The 21690-nt window shown below is 37.2% G+C and overlaps 1 protein-coding gene across 2 annotated transcripts; it reads right to left on the minus strand.

The window, feature by feature from the left end:
* Nucleotides 1-21: 21 nt before the first annotated feature.
* Nucleotides 22-14384, minus strand: usp14 (ubiquitin specific peptidase 14 (tRNA-guanine transglycosylase)). Of its 2 annotated transcripts, none has more exons than XM_077246657.1 (16): nt 14184-14384; nt 9425-9570; nt 9307-9339; nt 7948-8052; nt 7742-7845; nt 7586-7644; nt 7272-7402; nt 7054-7134; nt 4990-5072; nt 2769-2883; nt 2615-2680; nt 2426-2518; nt 2199-2333; nt 2060-2120; nt 1858-1965; nt 22-768 (listed from the first exon to the last, which is right to left on the minus strand). In XM_077246657.1, the coding sequence occupies exons 1-16, from the start codon at nt 14197-14199 to the stop codon at nt 632-634; spliced, it is 1473 nt and encodes a 490-aa protein (XP_077102772.1). In that variant the 5' UTR covers nt 14200-14384; the 3' UTR covers nt 22-631. The 2 variants fall into 2 exon arrangements, with proteins under 2 accessions (XP_077102772.1, XP_077102857.1); XM_077246742.1 differs by having other exon boundaries at nt 14173-14311.
* Nucleotides 14385-21690: the final 7306 nt, after the last annotated feature.

Below are 21690 nucleotides of genomic sequence, written 5' to 3' on the forward strand. Positions count from 1 at the left end.
TTTGTAAAATACACACAAGAGTGTTAATGGCATGTTTATTTGTTTTCACCATTTATGAAAAGCCAGTAAACAATAACTTATTACAGAAGTAAATTCTCTTTGTTTGGTTGTATTTGAGTATTTCAGTATTTCAGGACAGATAAGATTAGTGGCATTTGTTGATGGCAGCTAGAAGACAGAAGCAGTAATTGAGCAGAAAAAACATCTCAGTGCTTTGATATGAAAACCACCTTTGATAGTTCAGACACAAGATCCTTTTGGAGAGATCCCTGTATCATACAACTCCATGTTTTACGTGGCCAAGAACATCTTTAGATACCAGGTCACTACTTCTGTGGTGGGATTCTGTCTATTGAGCATGAACACCTTTTCACAGGCTTAAATTCAAAAAATATTCAATGCATATAGAAAACATACAAAAAAAAAAAAGTCCAATAAAAAGGATCAGGTCCATCAATCTACCGTCCATGAAAGGGGAAAAACACCCTTAACAGACACGCCACTTGAGTTGATGCATGAAGAGTTCAGAAATTAAGGTCGTGTTTTTAAAGACACAAATTTATTTGCACATCTATACAGACAGTGCTTTGAAAATGGCAATTATGGTTTAAGTTCCCTCTGTGAAACACTGTTACTCGAGTATTTCCAGACGCCGAGGGCCGTACAGAAGGACATATGCTATATGCCAATCCCCTCCACCAGACAGCTTCAGGATGTCCTCAGGGGTCACCACGCTGACCTTGTCATCGTCAAACTTCATCCATTCATCTGTTCAGAGAGAGAGAGTGAAGTATCAATACCAGCTACAACAGCAATGCACTATAGCCTATATCCAATCCTGATTAAAACTGCTAATCAAGGTCTTAAAGGAATAGTTCACCCAAAAATCAAAGTTCTGTCTTTCATTACTCACCCTCATGCCATTCCAACCCAATAAGACTTTCATCTTCAGAGCACAAATGAAGATCTTTCTGATGAAATCTGAGATTTGCTCTACATGCTGCGTAACATGATAATGAACCTCATTGGTTCTCATAAGTCAAGAGAACATGCTTGAGCTTCCGTTTATCATAACTGATGTGTGAGTTGATGAATGTTTTTATGTGAATAATGACATGAGTAATTAATGAGAGCTTTCATTTTTGGGTGAAGTATCCCTTAAAGGAATACTAGAAGGTGTTTAGCTGCCGCCTGCTCCTCATTATAGGACATGTGTCCTCCAGAAGCAGGACTGGACAACCCCTGCTCGACAGACATGGCATCAGAAGAAATAAACATTGTCCAAAAAGGAGATTTATCTTGCAAACTTGCCTAGATATATTGGAAAATTGATTTCTGGAATTACCAGGCAGTGTTGGGTAACAAACATTACAGTAATCAGATTACTTTCATAAGTAATTCATTTAAATTTACAATACATGTTATTTTTATAAACAAGTAACCCTGTTATTCTTTCCATGCACTGACTGACTCGTGTCCTCGGGATGGAAGTAACGTGGAAGGTGTCCATTAAAGTGTACCAACAGCGAGTCATTTGGCTCACATCTGCAATCCAAACACTGCAATTATTTCTTATTCACTAGAATACAATGAAATGGCTTTCCCCACAAATTTTACATCTACCTTTTCCACAGCATTTAATTAATTTTTTCGAGCATGGATGCACACGTGGTACATCACTTTTTTGGCAGTAATGAAATATTGTAATGGATTAATTGTAAAAGTAACATTACCCAACACTAGGAAAGAATGCTATCAAGTCACGTTTACCGTTACAAAGGCAAAAATAAAGACTATGCAAGTACGTTTTACAAATAATGAAAGCAAAAACTTGATTTGACAACGACAATACTTGACCTTCTTTCCTTTTAACCCAGCCGACATAGTGGCCAGATGAACTGGATCGGCCCTGATGCGTCAGAACCGCTTGCAGGTCGTAGTAACCGCTGTTGTTGGAGCCCAAGTCTGTAGAGAGATAAATCAGCTTCTAAATTAATCTGCAGACTGAATTTACAGAACCATGTTGAAATGAAAAAGAAGCTTTGCAGTGAGTGCTCACCTTCAGGAAAACAGAAAGGTTCATATTTTTTATCCTTTGGAGCCCCAACCTTCTGAATCACCTATTGAATCAAAAACAAAATGTTAGATGACTCTTCAAAAAGCAGGGAGTGTTCAGCATGACGTCACAGGACACTTGCTTTCGGCTGCTGCTGCTGCATCTCCAGTTTCTTGTCTTCATCCTCCTTAAACTTCGTCCTCATAGGAAGCATCTTCTCCTGAAGTTCAGGAGTACACAGCTCAAAGACGTCCAGCATAAGAGGAAATTTGACATCCTAAATGAAGCACAATTAAAGTTTCCCATCAATTTATAGATATTTTGGTGACAACACCTGATATCCCAAACCCTCCTCAGTAAAAGACATACCTTGAGGACTTTGGCATTCACAGACTCTTTTTCTTTGTAAAAGAACCGCACCATTTGAACCGTGAGGTATGCCGGGAGACGGCTGATTTTGGACTTGAATGCAGAAACATAAAAAGTGACTTATTCTTGTGCGAAAGAGAAAACACTTGAACAAAGCAGCAGGAGGAAATGCCAAAAGGTAAAACATACCGATTTGATATAGAGGGCATTTCTTTGTAAGGATGGGGAGAACTTGGTGATGTCCTCCTGTAGCCTCTGGATATAATGAGAGACAGGTAAATATTAACAGGGATTGTGAGCACTGGTGGCTCTTCCTGCGTACGGGACGTTCGGAGTCACTCACCAGTCGGAGTCCAGTGGCGAGATATTTCACTTCCTGGTTGATGAAGCAGCTGAGCTGCAGCTGGCTCTCTGAGCCTTTAGTTGGATCCTCGTCCTCTGACTCGGTACATTTCATACTGAACACATAAAGGTTAAGTACCGTAAAAATGTCACATGTTCATATCTATGGGCCTGGAGAAAATTTCAACTCCGTCCAGGAGTACTCAAGACTACAAAACACATTATGCTCATTTCACTGCATGAAGTCTGGCCATCCTCTCAATAAATCATTATGGCTGCTAAGCATATTCGTGCAGTGCAATGTAACAGTGAATTTAAAATAGTTAAGTAATCAAATGGTCAGCGGGATTATAGATCATTCCCCCAAACATGAAAAGTCCAATTGTTGTGTCAGTCTACAACAGCGCTCAACTGCCAGTCCCTCCAGAAAAACGCGATTATGCGATCGCCTGATTTAGTGCATAATCAGCCAAAGTCCGCATATTCATGCATTTTTTCAAATACGCCGCACTTTCGCCGCATAAATTGACTATTTCCGCGCAAAATATGCGGGGCTTGCATAATCCCCGCATTTTCGTTGCAAAAAAGACACATATCTTAGCAGAAAGTTGAAACATGTTGCGTTTACTTCACACATGAGCAGCCATTTCCCCCTGTTGCCATGGGAACGTTATGAAGTGACGTAATTACGCGACGTTAACATCATCGAAAAGCTGCAAACCCCACGACGAAAAAAAAGATGAGAACTTAAATATTCCCAGCACTTTCTGTGATGTAGTATGCTTGCTTATCATAGGAAGTAATAAGAAATGATCCTTACATTAAGGTAGTAGCCTAGTGAGAACAGGGTGTTAGGGAATCACTTTTTTTTTTTCATCAAACAGTTTTTGCAAGTTCCCCCAATTTCATCGCATAAAATTGCAAAAAATTTTGCCCGCAACAATCACAAAAAAACTCCCCATTTTTCTGGAAGGACTGAACTGTGCGTGAGGAGCGAACATGGAAAATGAAGTATAACCGGGCCTTAAGTGAACTCCGACTACAAAATCTGATGCGTAATCTCCATATCCACTTCCCAAACCAGCACATACCAATTATTGAGGATCAAGGTGTGAAATCTTTTTGTTGGCTAAATCCAAATCAGGTTCTGGAGGTGCGAGGGAATGAATCGCTTAAGCAGGTTCGATTGAATTTGACCAATTCCGATTCTGCTTATCGATTCCAATAATAATAGACTCCTAATTTCAATTCCAATAAAGAAAAAAAAATAAAGAAAAAAAAAACTTAGATATCAAGTCTTATTGTAAAACATTTCATTGTAGCTGAATACCATGAACAAAAATCAGCAGCCAAAAGAATACTTTGAACACAAGGAACTTTTGCCTGTGGTTTAAAAATATTGTAGTAAAAACAACTAGCCTAACTAATATAAATTTAAAGCATTATTAACGACAAGTAAATAAAAAAGAACAAGTAATTAAGAACAAACAAAATTAGCAATCGCACAAAAAAATACAACTAAACAGATACCATTGAAATAAACTGAAATGAAATGAAGATTTTCAGGCATTCAGGTACCGAAACTGTAATCAAATGTAAAAACACTGCACTTTATAAATAAAACATGCCTTACAAATATAGTTAAGGTTATTCAGTCAAGAACAGCGAGTACATTTTCTGTCTTTTGTTGTTAGATTTACGCTATTATAGAGTTGGCTGCAGTAATATAAGGCTGCTGTCACTTTAAGAGCGGCACAGATCCAATATACTGACACGCATGCATTTCTTTGTTAACTCTTTACGTTCATTTAAGACATTTAAGTTCATTAACTGACTGCGCTTATGAGAATATTTCGAAATTTGTGTGTGTATTTGTTCACTCAAGTGCAAAAAGACACGAAAGGAACGTAGTATCGCGCAGTATACAGTATAAGAGGCGTCTGTGTGCTCGTCTTCTTGCGCTTAAATGATTAAAATTCACATTAAAATGCACACAAAGGAATCGATAAGAGGAATCTAAAAAAAATATTTTATAACATGCATCTAATTCTTGACCTCAAGTATCTGATTTCAGAATCGGAATCGATTTTCGATTACCAACCCTAGTAAACATTGAAGAAATGCAGTTTATTGAAGTAAAACCAGCGGCAGCACACAGAACTACTGACTGAGAGAGCACATGCTGATATAGACCTGTACAACAGGCACTTATCAAAGGATACGTAGTTTCAATTTCAACACCAAAATACTGATCGATGAAGTTCTTCTTTTTTGCGGCGGCAGCAGCTCCACTATCACTGTCAGTCTGTTCTCCCACCAAAAACATTCACACAGAGAAAATGTATACATTATTTGTAAAATAGTTTTTTAGTTTCCAGACAAATATGACAAAAACCCATTTTTTTTACACTAAATTCTCTGTATTTCTGTAATGAAATAGTGTGAATATATTAGGGATGTCACTGTACCAAAATTCCAGTCGTCAGTAAAAATACCAGTAAAACTTTTTTCAATATAATAGCAATAACTATTTTACTATTTGAAAATAAAACTCATTGAATTGAATTAATATAAGTAAATAATACATTTAAACAGCACATAGTCTTCAAATGTTTATAAGTAAACATTGCTTATAAAAAGATTATAACAAGTGGGAGGTCTATTAGTTTCCATTTACACTCTGAGGCCGGGGACACACTTCGTGACCAGCTGAAACATCCTACGACTGAACTGAACACACTTAGACCGTTTACAACGACTGCAGCAGATTTTAAACACCGACTGAACGCAACGGTCTCTAACTCGATTCATTTGGGCCTGGTCAGTCGTAAGTATCAAATTACATTCACAAACGGCTTTACAGTCGTTAAGTGTGTCCCTGGCTTAAGACTTAATGTACGTCTATTTTGACATACAGAATCAGATTATTTTGTCCAGTCTGTTGCTAAATAATGGTCAAATTGTCAATCATTGCAGTTTTGGATTCAATCGCGCAATTAAAAACAGACGTAAAGAAGCTTTGCAGTGTACACTAGGGATGTCAATTTACACAAATTCCAATGATCAATCGTGGTTTAAATTAACGATCAATTAATCTATTATTTGTTAGCCTTAATACTGGGATATGCGTCTGCTGCAGTGGCATATAGCAAACGGCATGACAGGGTCTGCAAATGCTGCTCAAAACGCCATGTTCCTCACCAAATGAATGAGATGGGGTTTTAATCTAAATAAAGGGCAAGTAGGATTCTAAATGAGTCGATGTGATTGATTAATGATCAAAAATATAACACACCAACGGCGCCTCAAACTATGCATGCTTGTCAGAATGTGTAACTCCTCTTGTGGATGCGCTGAAACACGGCAGCTAAACCCAATGAATTCACAACCATTTATTACAATAGTGTTCGCTTTATAATATTGTGTAATATGACAGTCCCAATCATAGTTATTAATGTCATGCATTGCTGTTTGAGCTGCATGCGCTGAAGCTAAAGATGACCAAATGGCGTTTTACTACCGCATTAATTCTTAACCAAACTTTGTGAGATCAATCAGATGTAGACAGGCCTACACAGAATAAACACAATATTACAACTTACATTTGCACAAAACAAAAGGCAGCGAGTGCACACGCAAACTTATAGTGATGAAGGTGTAACTTTAGCCTTAAAGTTAAATGGTCCAAAACAACTAACAAATAACTCGTGTCTGCTTCACATGTTTCGTGGATGAGCAGCACGTATGCGCATGAACCTGCTTAGTCCACGATCGAGATGTTTTATCGTTTAAATTATTATCGCAATTAATCGATCGTCGATTTATCGTTAGCATCCCTGTGTACTCTACCCAGTACAGATACACACTACTGTGAAAACTCCCACCATTATCAAAAAAAGCTGTCTACACTGCAAAAATGAATGTCTTATATTTATATCACGTTTACACTTTGTTGGTAATAATGAAAGGATTCAAGAGCATGTTGAGTGGATTCTGATTCACTTGAACACAATGGCCAATCAGAGGTGTTTATGTGCAACAGATGGGTCTGTGATTGGCTACAATGATCAACGCTTCAAAAACACGTGGTAAATAGAAACCGTTGATGCTTCTCACAGATACGCAGCCGTCTATCAGCAGGTACCGAATATACCCAGTACTGGGTACTACAGAAATGCTGATATGGTCTTTTTTTTTTTTTTTTTTATCCGTACCAATTTGTAACCAAAGTATCTGTACTTTTGACAACCCTAGAATAATATATGTATGTAATATAGTAGCCTTGCCTCCGGTGGGGTTTCTAGCTCTTCAGGTTCTAATTTCTGCTGAAGGACCCGCATCATCTGGACCCAGCACTCATTGGCATCCTGAGTAAATGGAAAAATACATATATACATACATAGACACACACACACACACATATATATATATATATATATAAACATTCCAATTTGACAGAACATATTCTGCTTAAATGTATTAAGCTACAGATATGTGACCTGACCTGCTGAAGGTACTGGCCCTGGTCTCCTTTTTCGGCAAACTGTGGGAAGGCCATGTGCAGGAACTGCAGCAGAATGATGGGTGGAATGCTTGACGAGGTCTTATCCATGGACTCATACAAATCACGCAGAGCTAAGAGAAGAACCAAACATGTGCTACATGCGGTCCACAAAACCTGTGAGATTCATAATGGCTACACAGCTTGACTCTTTTATTGCATTAGCTTGGACATACTGATCCCAAATAGTTGGGCAAATATGTAATCAAAGAGTCAAGAATTCTGTAACCTAAAAACTGGTAGTGAAAGTTGATCACCTGCTGTGATGTACTGGGAAGGTGCGTTAGCTCCAGAAGACCGCAAGGCACCAGAATACCTACAGATTTGAGGCGAATTAACACAAAAAACTCATTTGATGCATTACACCACATTACATCTATGAACTTGATATGAAGGACATGCCTAAACTGTACCTCCTGAGAGCGCCTTTGAGCTCAGGCACAGAGCGTAGACACTGCACTGTTGCATTCATGTAGCATGTGTTGCCCAGATTCGTCAATCCACACGGCAACTCCATCTGAACATGACACAGATAGCAGAGATGATTTCACAGCGGTTGGCTAGATTCTCTGATTCCTGTTAAATACTGTAATAGCAGATCTGTTGGCTGAAAACATACGGCAGACGCGAGCTGCTCCTCCGTCATGTCCTCTACAAACATGGGTCGCACTACAGGCTCTTCAGGCAGGGCATCAGCGGAGCCCATCATCAGAAGAGTCATCCCCTACATGGATCAAAACATCTATTAAGCTGAAGAAAACTCACATATTAAAGTCAACATGAAACCATGGAGCCAGACCTTCCAGTCTCTCTCTTGAATCCAACAGGGAAGTGACTTAAACTGCAATTCATCGACTGGCCATTAGAGACTTGGTCTTTGGTCTATATAGCTAATTTTGCCCTTCATGACGACTGTGAGGGGGGTGTATTATTTTAAAACTCATCCGTTTAAATTATATTAAGCCTTAAAGTTGTGCATAATTAAGGGCGTGGCCACTTGAGTGACAGGTGGATTGCCGCTGATGTCACTACTGGCCGTTTGTCTGCGGTCTGTTAGTGCCACGTCACATCAGCTAATCCCGCCTCTTTGCCCATTTTCGTTTATCCGGGCAAAAATGCTCGTCAGAAACCTACGGGTGACACTATGTCCATATTTTTTTACAGTCTATGAGCCAGACCTGAGTTTGTATTGAATTGTTAAAGCAACTGTATGGAAGTTTTTTTTTAACTAGAAATATTAGTTTCAAAACGATTCTGATGATACACTGACTTCTAATGAGTCAAATGTCTTTTGTTTCTTTCCCAAGCTCGCCCCTCAAAGGAGAAGGTTTGGCGAGAAGGTTCGAAAATCAGCCAAATATGACTAAAACTGTCAAAATTAATACTGTATTTTAGTTATTTTTAGCTCTTTTTTATATATATTTTATATAATTTAGTTATGTATAGTTTAGTTTTTTTGTAGTCGTACATTATGAATCACCATGGTCCTGGAGGACCGTGGTTTCGTTTCGTTATGTAAGGGCTGCATTGAGCTGAAATGACAATAAAGCTACTCACTCGGACTTCTGTGCAAAGTTATCAATAATTCTTGGCAATCATTTTGTATATTGAACTGGAGTTGTGGTAATGGGAATGTATTTATACGATTTATTAACAGCTGTAACATTGTTTTTGGTAGTCCACCAAAACCTGAAGTGCTCCAGCACAGTCACGCGATTGGCTGCTACGCTAGTCAGTCAGCCACACGAATGCTCGCTGTTCTAGACAAGCGCGCGATTGGCCATCAACAAACGCGCACAATAAGACCAGGAACGTGTATTAAGGAACTAATTATTAAATTAAGATGTACTGTTGGATAACCTATTTTGGATCTTAAGTTTCAATATTTAACTATAAAGTGCTGAACTCTTATTTCAGGTCAACTCTTTAAGTGCATTTTCTGAATCTACCAGAAGTCAAGATTTAGCCACATACTTACATTTTTCAACTTGATATTGCCCCACTCATCATCCTGGTGAACAAAGGTAAAAGAAGTCACATACCAGCAATAACAGAGGACAGTAAATATGAAAGCTCTCCATTACAGATCCCAGTACCTTCAGTGTTCCTCCTTTCACCATGACTTTCTGTCTCTCCGGCTGAACTCCTGTTAGAGCGAAAAGCTGGGCTTTGAACACCATGGGCGGCTCCTCTGTGTTCAGCTCCACTGCATCAAACTTCTCCTTTCCCCATTTCACATTCACTAAGATATATAAAGAAAAAAGAAGGGAAAAAACACAAAATAATTTGACACAGCTAAATTATTCAGTACCACGCATCTGCACATTACTGATGAAAATGTGTGTGCGCTGCAGTTATTAAGCCTTCATCGGAAGGCTTTGTATATTTTTTCTACATTCTCAAAAGCCTTGGCCTCTTATGTTTTTTGTAACTATCCCACATCCAAAGAGCAGTGAGATACAGACTTTATGCCCCAGTAGCAAACTTTGCATCTTGTCTTTAAGAAAATACGTATGGTTTTAAAGCAGGGGTTCTCAAACTATCCCAGGATTCTCCACACCCAGTACTGCACATTTTTCTATTACAGCGCCTGAGGGAATGACAATACATTTCTCATCTTTCTCTCTTCTAACAACCTCACTATATTTTTCCCATCTTTTGGAAAGTCGTAGAAAGTCGCATTTCTTTGCTATTGGAGCAAAAGTTTTATTCATCACGATACCAGTTAACCCATCTATAGATATTGTTTACCATCCAAAGTTGCGAATTTAACTTCTGCAAAATATTGGAAGAATGCATGAAACATTTGCGAATGAAGCAGCGTTTCCATCCCATGTGTTCAAAAGAACATAACCGTAACTTCCTGGGATGCCACTGGGAGGGAAATAAATAGTGATCGACCGATGTATCGGTTTACCGATATTTTTCCCGATATTTAAGCATTTTCCCATAATCGGGAATCGGTTTTGTAATATCGGATTTTCCGATAAACGGCGCCATCTTGTGGCCGTTTTGAGAATTCCGCCATTGCAGCCCGCGTCTGAGGAGATCAGTCAATAACAACTCTGTGCACAGGTAAAGTATATGTTCTACTTGCTTTGCTTTAATTATTCAACTTTATTTAACATAACAGACATGCATGCAGAAATGAGATTTGAGACATAAATGCCTGATATAGTTTATTTATGCAGCTTGGTTCTAAAAAATTGAGACGAACTCATTGAGCCACGTAGCGTAATCCGTCATGTCCTTCCCCAATAAAGACGTAACTTTACATGAATTAAATAAAACAGACATGAATGAGTGCATGTTGAAAATAAAAGAGCTGAATTTAATTCTCTATCTGTTGTATTTGCTCACCATTAGTCTCGAAAAAAAAGTTTGTTCATATTGCTGAGCACTCACTGGGTTGATGATCAGGAATGCTCAAGCACGGCCACTGAATGAAACTTTTGACAAGATTATCTTGTTTAAACACCCTAGATTATATTATCATTTACTACATAGCAATTATTTCGCTAATACACATCCAAATATACCGCTTTGTGGAAATTAATTATTTATTATCTGCACGCGCGATCGCGGTTGAGTAACGTATAGCCTAATGTTATAGTTATGTGTAAATGCATAGATAAACAGCACTTTGTCATAAAGCATTTCATGATCTAGACCGACAAAAATATTAATAATAATTAATAACATACTAGTTGGAAAATGCAATGATGTATATGCTGTTTTGTTTGTTACTTTCCTGATGTTATAGGCTATTACAGCTAATATTATGCAGTGAATTAATATTACCCAGTAAATTATTCCTCACTCTTAGTTTAAACCTATTAAACGGCACATAAACCTTCTAAAACTGTTTAAAATGAATTACATTTCTGCAAAGGTGATATGACTCCCCTGTCAATTATTTTTTCCATATGAAAACATTAGACTTTTAACATTTATTTTGCCTATTGTTAACATTGTTGCTGCTGATGCTTATAAATGATATGTATAATTTAGATATAAATTATATAATGCAATAATATAAATGTTTTTATTGTAATTTGATTAGTTTACCATTTATGAAAACAAATAAACATATCCAAATATGTTAGAATAGTTTTTGTGCTTTATTTTTTACCTCATCAAAGCTTTTATTTTTAAACAAAGACACTTAGTAACAGTGCACTTTATTTTTTGGACTCAGACCCCTCTATTTATTTGTGTATAAATATAAAGGGTTTTTTTTGTATGCAAGGAGGGAGTGATTGTTATAAATAAAATGGTTTGTTCAGTTCATTTGTGTTGTAATAATTGTGCCAAAAACAGAAGTATAACAGTAAATAAATATCGGTTCTGCATATCGGTTATCGGGCACATACACATGCAAATAATCTGTATCGGTATCGGTTATAAAAAATCAATATCGGTCGATCACTAGAAATAAACCAGATCATTTTGATGACAGACTTTGGCTCAGGTATTTTTCCAAAACCAACTATAGTCGCAAGTTCCATCGTAACGATGCATCGATGCAACGAAAGCCACGTTAGCCAACTATGGTAATGACTCAGAAGATCTGTTCTGTAACCAACAGAGTCCAACGGATCTTCTGAGTCATGACCATAGTTGGCTAACGATGCTTTAAAGAGACGCACAAAGAACGACCAAAGCAGCGTTTGAGATGCTGTGTGATACGATTGGCCGCTGGTTAGTCCAGTTATCCAATCAGATCCTCTGTTGAGGCAAAGTCAGTCGAGGGATTTATTCGGTAAATGGGTTTCCATCGTGGTTCATGCGCATGTTTTCTTAGCAGATAATACACTTATTCGCCTCAATTGAGTGCATGTTTTTTATGTGCATTTTTAGAATTTACAGTTGTGGTCAGAATTATTTGCACTCCTGGTAAAAAATATTATCAAATATGGCTGTAAAAATAAATCTGTACTGTTTATCCATTTGATCTTTCATTAAAAAAAAAAACGCAAAAATCTCAACATTCATTTAAATAAAAGAATTGAAAGTGGGGGGGAAATCACATTATGAAATAAATGTTTTTCTCCAAAACACGTTGCCCACAATTATTGGACCCCTAGAATTCGTATGAGTAAAATATCTCTGAAGTATATTCCCATTAATATTTTTTGTAGCACCCAAGGGTGACTAGGAACATGAAATTGTTTAAATATGAGTTTTAATCATCCATCACAGTGAATAAAACCAAAGAATATACTTCTGATGTGCACCAAAAGATTGTTGAGCTTCACAAAAAAGAAAATGGCTTGTAAGAAAATAGTATTTCTGTAAAAAAAAAAAAAAATTCACATTTCCACCATCAGGGCAATAATTAAGAAGTTCAAATCAACAAAAGATGTTATGAATCTGCCAGGAAGAGGACGTGTGTCTATATTGTCCTAATGCATGGTGAGGAGGAGAGTTTGAGTGGCCAAAGACTCTACGAGGATCACAGATGGAGAATTGCAAAGATTAGTTTAAAAAAAAAAAAAACACCCCCTACATCACCACATGTTGATTGGGAGGATTTCAAGAAAAATTAGAACGACTCGAACTTCAAACAGGACCTGGTTCTGTGGTCAGATTAAAGTAAAAAAAGAGCACACACCAGATGTGTTTGGTGCAAAGAATGATAAAAAGTACCTAGCAAAAAAGATTATAGCAAATACCAACAGATAAATTAAAAACCTGAAGCCTTCTGCTAGAAATCTTATTATGGGCCGTGGTTGAATCTTCCATGAAGACAACGATCCAAAACAAACATCAAAACATAAAAATGTGTCTCTGAGCACAAAATGAAGCTTCTGCCGTGACCATCGCAGTCCCCAGACCTGAACCCTATAGAAAATGACTGGGTTGAACTGAAGAGAAGAAGCACTAGCATGGAGCTGGGAATCTGAAGGATCTGGAGGGAATCTGAAGGATCTGGAGAGATTTTGTATGAAGGAATGATCTCTGATCTCTTGTCAGTTGTTCTTCAAACTCATCAGGCATTATAGGAGAAGACTCAGACTCAAACTTTAAAACACCTGCTTTACAAGTGACCCAAAAGTGAATATTGAATCATCTTCTGTCTTTTCAAACAATACCATTTTATTTCTGCTTAGGTGGAAAACAAATATTTTTTGCATATTCTTTTAAATATGTTTGTTTGAAACCCCATTAACACGACTGAGCTATGAGACTAACGTTACACCCAAAACATAACCACATGAGATGCTAAAAAACGACACATGAAAGTCATTACAGCAGGAAGACATATATAAATAATATAGCTTTAACAAAATTATCACTGGAAACCCATTACAGAGTGAACTAGTACGATAAATATACAACATACCAGATTTGCAGCACCAGTGGACACAACTATGGATACAAGCCATGATGCATCAATTTTGATGTTTACAAGCTGTTCTATAGCCAATTTTGTAACAACTAAATTATTTTAGTGTAAAGTCTGTAACGTTACATACTGTTCAGAAATACTGTCTCTATCAATAGAAAGTGCTATAAGTTTTAAAGGTATTAAAATAAAGTGTGAGCCGCCTAGCCGGCATGATAACATGCTTCATCACTAATAACGTTACTCAAGTCTGAACGTTTAACTTCCATTTCACATCATACATTTCCATATAAAATAAACGTAACATCTAAATGCAAGTCACACCAGAGAGCTTATTAACTTATGGGATTTCTGCTTCTTGTTTAGCTTTCCCTCTGTTGTTAAACAGAAACCATCAACTGAGGCCTGAAGCTAATGTCTCATGCTAACGGCGCTGCCTCTTCTAACGCATCTCTTATCGTTTAAAGACTAACTATGATTTATGTCAAATCATACCGTGAACAGACCTGTAAATACGGGCATCTTTCTGTTTGCTTGTCCTTTAAACAGCTCTACTCCAAATGCCGGGTTTAAGTTGGGATGCGGAAGATCTGTGTGTCTTGTAACTTCATTCAAACGACAGCCCACAATGACGCTGCAACTGCATGATGACTGGATCGATGAACTCGGCTAGCGACTAACTAAACCTTATGCCAAATTACTATGACGAGGGATTGGGTTATGAATATTAATAAGGTCTTCCTTTCTCTTCTTTTTGAGATTTTATTGGCGGTTGACAAACAACGATGGTCTACCATACCTGTCACAGTGAGGCCCTTATTTATGAATATTAATTACATAATCTTGAAGGATTTTTCCCATTTTTTTTTTTAAATTGCTTAAGACACTAAAAGTGGTACTTGAGGCCCAAGTGAAACCATTCACTCAAGTACCTAATCTTTTGACCAAGTCTGCAGACCTACAAACAAACACATTACGTGCTTTAAACTCAGTTTGCTATTGTAAAACAAACTTTTTGCAAAGTTTTAGAAATGGAGCATTTAGTTTCAAAAAGTGTGAGCATTTTTGAAAAACTGTAATACGCTGCTTTTCCATTGGAGGGAGACCATTTGCAGTAACATATCTACATTATCAATTACTCGCTTACCTTTGAAACCTACTGTAAATCTACTCTAAACACCCTGCACAGGTGGCCACCATCACAGGCAATAACATCATAATATTTTAGCCTATGTAATTGCATTGTTACTGCGAAGACATAAATAATAGCTAATAAAAAACAAAATGACATTTACCTCAGGAAAGTCATTCAAAGACCATTGCTCATTAGTTAAACAGATTGAACTATGGAGAGGAACAAACTGCTAAATATTAGCACTATGTTTTTGGTTTTGTTTTTACTTAAAAACTGCTTATATATCAATAAAAACTGAACTTCCCTTTTTTCATACACTCACTAAAACTATAAATGTGTTTAATTTGAATGTTTGTTTTCAACTGTTTGTTTTTGTGTGTGTGTGTGTGTGTGTGTGTGTGTGTGTGTGTGTGTGTGTGTGTGTGTGTGTGTGTGTGTGTGTGTGTGTGTGTGTGTGTGTGTGTGTGTGTGTGTTAATTCGCCTTTTATACCTGAAATACCAATTGAGTATAATAGTTTGGGCTGTGTTGCCAAGTTTAACCTTTCACAGCAATGTGAGAAGTTCAGTGAGAGTGAGCCAAGAGTTCACTCTATAGTTCACATTTGTTTGTAGATTTTTGTCTTTAAAAATGACATATAAATTAAATATTTTGAAATGAATTTGTTTCAACCTTTGATTTCCAAATATGATGTTATGTTATGTGTCTTCACATTATAATGTCCAGATTTTATCAAATGTATTGCCATGTCCAGATTTTATGGAATGCAGTTATTCTCAAAATTAACAAATGTATACACAATTATCCATGAATTTGAAATGTTGCAAATACTATCCACAACCAAATTACTTTTTTATGTATGCGAAAGTCAGAATTAAATGAATGTACAGTGAATTGTACAAGTAGAGACATGATCAACAATACAAATGTTTTCTTTTATGTTGGTGTATCATTTGACATTCCATTTGTAATCTACAAGGGCACATAATCAGTGATGGTTTGGGTCTCTTGAAAATCAGTCACCCTCTATCAGGTGAGGTGACCTGGATGGGATGTTTGAAGCCCTCAGCTTGCTATAGCAGCACTGTCCCACAGAACCACTCTTGATCCACAGCTTTCTCTGCAGCCTCTGTGCTGTTGTAGATGGTCTTCCTCCTTCTCTCGGCTGTGATGCCAAATGTAATATAAACCCTGTAAAGTTGGGACTGTCCTGTAAAATTTGAAAGGGAAAGTTTGAAAGTGACGTGTAGCCAAGTATGGTGTCCCATGCATTTCACCCATCCAAGTGCACACACACAGCAGTGAGTATTGAACAAAAACACCCCCGGACCAGTGGGCAGCCATTATTGCTGTGGCGCCCAGGGAGCGATAGGGGTTAGGTGCCTTACTCAAGCATGACAATCTAGGGCTCAGGTCAGGAAGCACACAGACTAGCTAAACCGACCGTCTGCTAGCTGTCTCACGTCACTGAGGTCAGATAAATCCCATCACCTAGAAACTCTTTCACCTAGATATCATCATATAGAGACTGTGTCTGTTCCCCGAATTAGGACATACAAAAAACTCCTTAACCCATTTAAGGGTACAAATTTAATCGATGTTCAACAAATAAAAAACAATGATATAATACAAATGAACAAATTATAAAGCTCGGGTTGCTGAATATTCGATCCCTTACTTCAAAAGCACTTATTGTTAATGATATGATTACAGATTATAACCTAGATGTGCTGTGTTTGACAGAAACCAGGCTAAAACCAGACGATTACATTACTTTAAATGAGTGCACCCCCCAAGATTACAGTTATAAACATGAACCTTGTATGAAATGCAAAGGGGGGAGGTGTTGCTGTAATTTATAGTAACATCTTCAGAATCACTGAGAAGTCATGTTGTAAATATAATTCTTTTGAAGTGTTGGTGCTTAATGTAACACTATCTAGTGTAAATGATAAATCACATTTGAGATTTGTGCTGGCTACAGTATACAGGCCACCAGGGCAAAAATACCGACTGTTTTAAAAAATTTGGTGATTTTCTATCAGAGCGCAACTGGAAGAGAACAAAACTTGAGTTTTTTTCACATTTCATGGAAAGAGAGCATGATTGCATACACAGAGGCCTTAAAAGCTGCTCTGCTTATTTTTAAACCCTAGGCATTTATTTGAAACAGTGGCTAAATTAACTAAAAATAAAGCTTCAATCCCAGACGCTTCCAAGCAGCACACCAGTAATGATTTTATGCACTTCTTTAAATACAAGATTGATCAGGGAGAAAATTTTAACTATGCAACCGTCTACGACAGCATCGCATCAGGCAGTGCATTGTAGTCTCCTTGAGGAAAATTTTGATTCATTCATTGCTATAGGAGAGGAAGAATTTTCCAAACTCGTTAAATCATCTAAATCGACAACATGTATGCTAGACCCTATACTGACTAAGCTACTGAAAGAGATGCTTCCAGAGGTCATAGATCCTCTTCTCAATATCATTAATTCATCTTTGTCATTAGGATACCTACCAAAAACTTTAAAGCTGGCTATGATTAAAACGCTTGTTAAAAAAACACAACTTGATCCTGCAGAATTAGTCAATTACAGGCCGATCTCGAATCTACCTTTTCTGTCAAAGATACTAAAAAAGACAGTATCTTCACAACTGTGTTCCTTTTTAGAAAGAGATGGTATCTGCAAGTTTTTTTTGTCAGGATTTAGACCGTACCATAGTACTGAGACAGCTCTCATTAGAGTCACAAATGATTTGCTCTTATCATCCGATCGTGGTTGTATCTCTCTATTAGTGCTGCATCTTAGTGCTGCATTTGATACTATTGACCACAACATCCTTTTAAATAGACTCGAATTTTATGTTGGCATTAGTGGAATTGCATTAGCATGGTTTAAATCATACTTATCTGACCGTTATCAGTTTGTAGCATTAAATGAAGAGATGTCTTATCGGTCACAAGTTCAGTATGGAGTACCACAAGGCTCAGTTCTAGGACCATTGCTGTTCACTCTGTACATGCTACCCTTAGGAGATATCATTAGGAAGCATGGCATTAGTTTTCACTGTTATGCTGATGATACTCTCTATATTTCTTCACACCCTGACGAAACTTACCAATTCACAAAATTAACGGAATGCATAGTTGATATAAAAAATTGGATGACAGGTAAATTCCTACTACTAAATTCTGAAAAAACAGATATTCTAATTATTGGACAAAAAACTTCCTCACGTAATAACCTAGAATACTGTCTAACACTTGATGGCTGCTCTGTCAAGTCCTCGTTGTCGGTTAGGAACCTGGGTGTGCTCTTTGATACCAATCTTTCATTTGAAAGTCGTTTGTCTAGTATCTGTAAAACCGCATTTTTCCATCTTAAAAATATATCTAAATTGCATCATATGCTCTCAATGACAAATGCAGAACAATTAGTTCATCACATCAAGGCTAGATTATTGTAATGCTATTATGGGTGGTTGCCCTGCACGCTTAATAAAGAAACTACAGCTGGTCCAAAACGCAGCCGCTAGAGTTCTAACTAGAACCAGTAAATATGACCATATTAGCCCGGTTCTGTCAAAACTGTATTGGCTCCCTATTAAACATTGTATACATTTTAAAATATTGCTGATTACTTACAAAGCACTAAATGGTTTAGCTCCCCAGAACTTGAGCAAGTTCTTAGCGCATTATAGTCCTTCATGTCTATTGCAATCTCAAAATTCTGGCCAGTTGATAATACCTAGAATATCTAAATCGACTGCTGGCGGTAGATCCTTTTCCTATTTAGCACTAAAACTTTGGAACAGTCTTCGTAACATTGTCCGCGAAGCAGACACACTCTGTGTCACGGTGTCGGTTTTGTGTCTTGTTCCTTGTTCTTGTCTGTCATGTGAATCCCTGTTTGTCATGTGGTCCTGCCATGTGTCTTGTCATTTGTTAATTGTCTGATCATGGTTCACAGGTGTTCCTTGTCTTGTAATTAGTCAGTGTATTTAAGCCCTCATGTTTGCCCTTGTCTTTGTCATAGATTGTATGTTACTTGTGAATGTTTCTTGTGTTGTATGTCCCGATTGTTGTTCTTGTTTCTGTTTCTTGCCATGCCTTTGTGTTTTGATTTAGTTATAATTAAAGTTTGCATTTGGGTCCTTACCATCTTGCCTCCAGCCATTAATTTCACTCTGTCAGTTTTTTTGTTTGTTTTGTTTTTTTATTGAAAGGAATAAAGCAACATGAAGTAAAAGCATGTGAGTTACATTTTCCTTCCTTCTATTTTTACTATAACAACCCCCCTCAACCCCGAAACATCCCTTCCCTAGGCAGCTTAAGTACAACAGAATAACATAGCATCTGCTTACAAAGGCAAAATATAACAATTATGTCATTACATCTTTTCAAGGCATGTACCCATGCATACTAAAACATAAGTACTGATGACAAAAGTATCATTATTACAGTATACATGCATACATAAAAGAGAAAATAAAAAAACAATTATGCCATTCTGTGAGACAGACTACACTGAGGTCAAAACAGAAAATAGCATCACAAAAAGGTTTAAAGAGAGATACATGGAAATAGGTTAACAACTGGGTAATTCTTTCAGATTTTTAAAATATGACAAAATAGGTTCCCATTTCGAATAAAATCTGTCCACAGATTCTCTTAATGTAAATATTATCTTTTCTAATTTTAAAAAGAACATCACATCTTTGAGCCAAACTGTCAATTACTTCTACGGACCAATAAAGAAGTATAAGCAATGATGTCCCTCTGGGTTGCAGTTAAGGTAATGGTTATAGTGTCACTGGGAGTTCCAAAAATAGCTATTGAAGAACAAGGCCGCAGTGTCACCCCAAGGGCTTCACTGATAGTTTTAAAAACCAATGCCCAGTAATTATTTAGAGAGGAGCAAGACCAAAATGTATGTGTCAGACTGGCTGGGGAGAAAGAGCATCTAAAACAGGCTGCAGCTAACCAGGGATATATTCTCGCTAACCATTCCTTGCTCAAGTGAACCCTGTGAAGCACTTTAAATTGTATGAGTCCTAACCTAACAGAGGATGATGATGAGTGGACCTTTTTAAGCACCTCCCTCCAAAAAGCCTCAGACAACTTTATGCCCAGTTCATTTTCCCATCCGGATTTAATTTTATCCAGATTGTACCCTTTCAAAGACATGAGCTGGGAATATAATATGGAAATCAATCCTTTTTTATCAAAATTGAGAGTAAGACTATCTAAGGGCGAGGTAGGAGGAAAATCAGGGAAGGGTGTAAATGTATTTTTAACAAAATTCCGAATCTGAAGATATCTAAAAAAAAAATGGCTTTGAGAGAGGTCAAACAATCAGCAGAGGTTCTCGAAACTGTTAAATAAACCTTCAGTATATAAATATTTGATGCATATTAACCCAGAAGTTACCCACTGTCTAAATGATGAGTCTAGTGTAGACGGAGGGAATAAATTATTTTGTAAATAGGACCCAAAACTGATGCTGATGTAAATTTATAGTGACAACGAAACTGATTAAACATCCTAAGAGTAGAAAGTACTACAGGGTTAGATGTGAATCGAGAAGCTTTCAAAGGTAGGGAAGAATACACTAAAGCAGGGAAAGAGGAAGAGTGACATGTTTGTGCTTCAATTAAACACCAATTTGTTTCTGGGCAATGAAGCCAAATAATATTTTCTGAATATTTGATGTCCAGTAATAATGAGTAAAACTTGGGAGGCCTAAACCACCTGCATCACGGAGTCCTCTGAAGAATATGTTTGTTAACTCTGGGGATCTTATTTTCCCAAATGAAAGAGGATATAGTTTGATTAACTGAACAGAAAAGGAATTTGGGCAACAACAAAAAAACAGTAGGGACTAAAACAAATAAAGGAACTTGGGAAGAATTGTCATTTTCACTGAATGTATTTTTCCAGCTAAAGTAAGGGGAAGACTACGCCACCTTTCTAACTCTGGCTTTACCTCTTTGAAATTAGCTTTATAATTGGCTTCAAACAAAGAAGAAAAGGAGCGCGTAATATGAGTTCCAAGATATGTAAAGCCATTTGGAGAAAAACGAAAGGGTATTGATTCTTGTTGAATTTGTAATGCCAAATCATTAATGGGGAAACATTCACTTTTTTGCTAATTTAATTTGTATCCTGAAAAGGTACCAAACCGACCTAATAATGATATTAAAGGACAACTAGATATGGGATCACTGATGTAAAGCAAAAGGTCATCGGCGTATAAAGACACACGATGTTCAACAAATCTCCGAAAATCTGTCCGAATTGATCCCGAAGGGGAATGATATATTAATTTGATCCAAGACATAAAAATATTACCAAAACCAAACTTTTTTAAGGCCGCAAACAAATATGGACATTCAATTCGATCAAACACCTTCTCCGCATCTAATGAGATAATTACCTCAGGGTGCGGAGAAGTGTCAAAAGATACATTATGTTAGGGAGTCTACGAATATTAGAGAAAGATTGGCGACCTTTAATAAATCCTGTTTGATCGTCTGAGATTATCGAGGGAAGGACATGTTCTAAACGAAATGCCAACACTTTAGCAAAATTTTTAATGTCAGTGTTTAAAAGAGATATAGGATTCATACGATACGAGATTCGATACAAGAGATATACGATACGATTCACACTGGGTTGGGTCTTTATCTTTTTTAAGGAGTGTAATGGATGCTGGCGAAAAAGATTCTTTAAAAACATCAAAAAGAATTGGTGCAAGTTTGTCCTTAAATTTTTCATAAAAATCAATAGGATACCCATCAAGGCCTGGGGACTTACGACTCTACATTGCCATAATGGCCCTTCTGCCTTATCTGATTGCAAAGTAGGAATATCT

Source organism: Siphateles boraxobius, unplaced genomic scaffold, assembly GCF_051911475.1.
Source record: "Siphateles boraxobius isolate OS27281-9 unplaced genomic scaffold, OSU_SipBor_1 1, whole genome shotgun sequence".
In the NCBI taxonomy this organism is placed as follows: Eukaryota; Metazoa; Chordata; class Actinopteri; order Cypriniformes; family Leuciscidae; genus Siphateles; species Siphateles boraxobius.

What these genes read in the sequence shown, in the direction of transcription:
- usp14 (XM_077246657.1), bottom strand. An exon ending in AGGAGCAGCTCGCGTCTGCC is followed by an intron (nt 7,846 to 7,947) that starts GTATGTTTTCAG and finishes TGTCATGTTCAG; the next exon opens with ATGGAGTTGCCGTGTGGATT. An exon ending in TGCAGCAGCAGCAGCCGAAA is followed by an intron (nt 2,121 to 2,198) that starts GCAAGTGTCCTG and finishes TTGATTCAATAG; the next exon opens with GTGATTCAGAAGGTTGGGGC.